Source organism: Charadrius vociferus, unplaced genomic scaffold, assembly GCF_000708025.1.
Source record: "Charadrius vociferus isolate BGI_N301 unplaced genomic scaffold, ASM70802v2 scaffold1511, whole genome shotgun sequence".
NCBI classification, from domain to species: domain Eukaryota; kingdom Metazoa; phylum Chordata; class Aves; order Charadriiformes; family Charadriidae; genus Charadrius; species Charadrius vociferus.
Window position 1 is genome coordinate 45,930 of NW_009646686.1, and position 1,901 is coordinate 47,830.

At 62.2% G+C, this 1,901-nt stretch overlaps 2 protein-coding genes across 2 annotated transcripts in view; both read left to right on the top strand.

Annotated features, from left to right (window-relative positions):
* Positions 1-345, top strand: part of FKBP5 (FK506 binding protein 5) — a gene marked incomplete at its 5' end in the record, with an annotated part of 25,801 nt that extends 25,456 nt beyond the window's left edge. The window contains 1 exon segment of the mRNA XM_009889277.1: positions 290-345. Coding sequence (XP_009887579.1) covers positions 290-345 — 56 coding nt within the window.
* A 65-nt stretch (positions 346-410) lies between these two features.
* Positions 411-1,901, top strand: part of TEAD3 (TEA domain family member 3) — a 31,525-nt gene continuing 30,034 nt past the window's right edge. The window contains exon 1 of the mRNA XM_009889289.1: positions 411-586. Coding sequence (XP_009887591.1) covers positions 411-586 — 176 coding nt within the window. The remainder of the gene's footprint in view (positions 587-1,901) is intronic.

Genomic DNA, 1,901 nt, shown 5'->3' on the forward strand with positions numbered 1-1,901 from the left:
TCCGCAGAGCCGTGTGGGACACTCATGCGGCCACGGCCACCCTCGTCAGGCAAATTGGGGACAGATCTCTAGTCTGGGGCAGATGGCAGAGTCAGGCCTGGGGTATATTTAGCAGATGAGGCTGACTGCGATCCCGATCTCATCCCTTCGAGATGTTTCTTGGACTCAGATCCTGGAAACTCAGCCCCCCCCCTTTTGTTTTTTTTTTTAGGTTCTGGTTTGTACTTTGTAGCTCAGTCTCTCCATGAGAGGGGGGTTGGTGGTCTCCTCCGTTCGTGTTCCCCCACAGAGCACGGCTGGGCTCTGCCCAACCTCCTGCTGAGGGACCCCCCTGGCCTGGCTTGATGCCCACCAGGCACTAAACCCCATTTTGCCCCATTTTGCCCCATTTTGCCCCATTTTTCCCCGACATGAGCAGCTACGTGGCGCTCATGGTGTTTTTGGGGATTTGGGTCCCCGGGGGAGCAGCCTGGCACCCGGAGCACCGGCAGCATGCGGGCACGTGCCGAGGGCAACCGGTGCAGGCGGAGGAGGGCTGGTGGCCACGTGAGGCAGAGCTGGCATCACCGGCACGGGGCTGGGCTGGGTCGGTGCCACCAGAAGGGACCTGGAAGGGAAAACTCTGGGTGCACCAGGAAGCGCTGGGGTGACTCACGAGGTGTGGTGCGGCGCTGAGTCACGCTGAGCACCCGGATGGGCACCGCTGAGCCACCCCCCCCATGTCCCCGGTACTTTGCGGCATCCCTCCGGACCCCGCTGAGCTGGTGGTCCCACGGAGCCCCACACACCCCGGGTGTCCCCACTGCTGGGACTGGTCCTGTTGGTGCTCCCCGCTCACGAGGAGGTGGCGGATGGGAGGTGGCACAGAGCCGTGGGGTGTCACAGGGGGGCTGTGGGGGGTCATGGGGAAGGGGAGGTGATGGAGAGGAGCAGCTTGGGGGGGGCGGGACAGCCCGCGCCCCCATTTCCAGCACAAACCCACTGTTGCGGGGTGAGGATTTGGCTGCATGGACAGTCCCAAATCTGATTCATTTAGCGGTGAGAAACACGGGGGGTCACCAAGGTGCCCCAAAACATCATCCTCGACTCCCTGAAAATGCTTCTCTCACCTGCTCAGCCCACGCACTGACCCCAGGGAGGGGCTGATATAGTTTGGGGTCCCCTTCCTGGGACACATACAGGTCTTTCCCCCATCCTGGGGGGTGATCTGAGCCCCCCAAGTTAACGCCGCGAGAGGTAGCCCGAGCGGAAAGGCCAAGGAGCAGGAGACGGAGGAGACAGATGCGGTTGTGCAAGAGGGATGCTTGTCCTCGCTGGGCAGTGTCGCAAGGCCACTGTGACCCGAGCCTGTCCCTGCGCAGGGCTGGGGACAAAGGATGGTGACAGTGGGACCGTGGGCTGCAGCCGAACCGCTGGGAGACATCTGCCATCGGTGGCTTTGCAGACAGAGCCGAGGTTTTCCCACCAGCTGCGCGAATCCGGGTTCCGTGAGTCATCGGCGGACGCTCGTGGCGGGGGCAGACGGAGGCGGAGAGCTCGGGGACAACGGGCTGGCGTGGGACATCGTCCCTTACCCACGCGGGGAGATCAAAGACCTTCTCGTGAGCTAAAGGGCAAACCAGCTGCCGTGGTTCGGGGCCAGCATCCCCTGGCTAGGTATGGCCGGCAAATGTGGGGAAAGCAAGAGCTTTCTGCCCAAATCCAGCCACGAACTCACCATCTGTTTGAAATCGGGGAAAAGCTCAGCTAACGCTCGAGCTAACACTTGTCCCCATTTCCTTCGGTGAGAGGGAAAAAGCCAAAGAGAAGAAGAGAAGCCAAAGCCGGGCGAGAGGGAGGAGGCTGGGCTGGAGCACGAGCCACCGTTATCCCAGCCGCTCCCCAGGGAGGTTCTCCTTCCC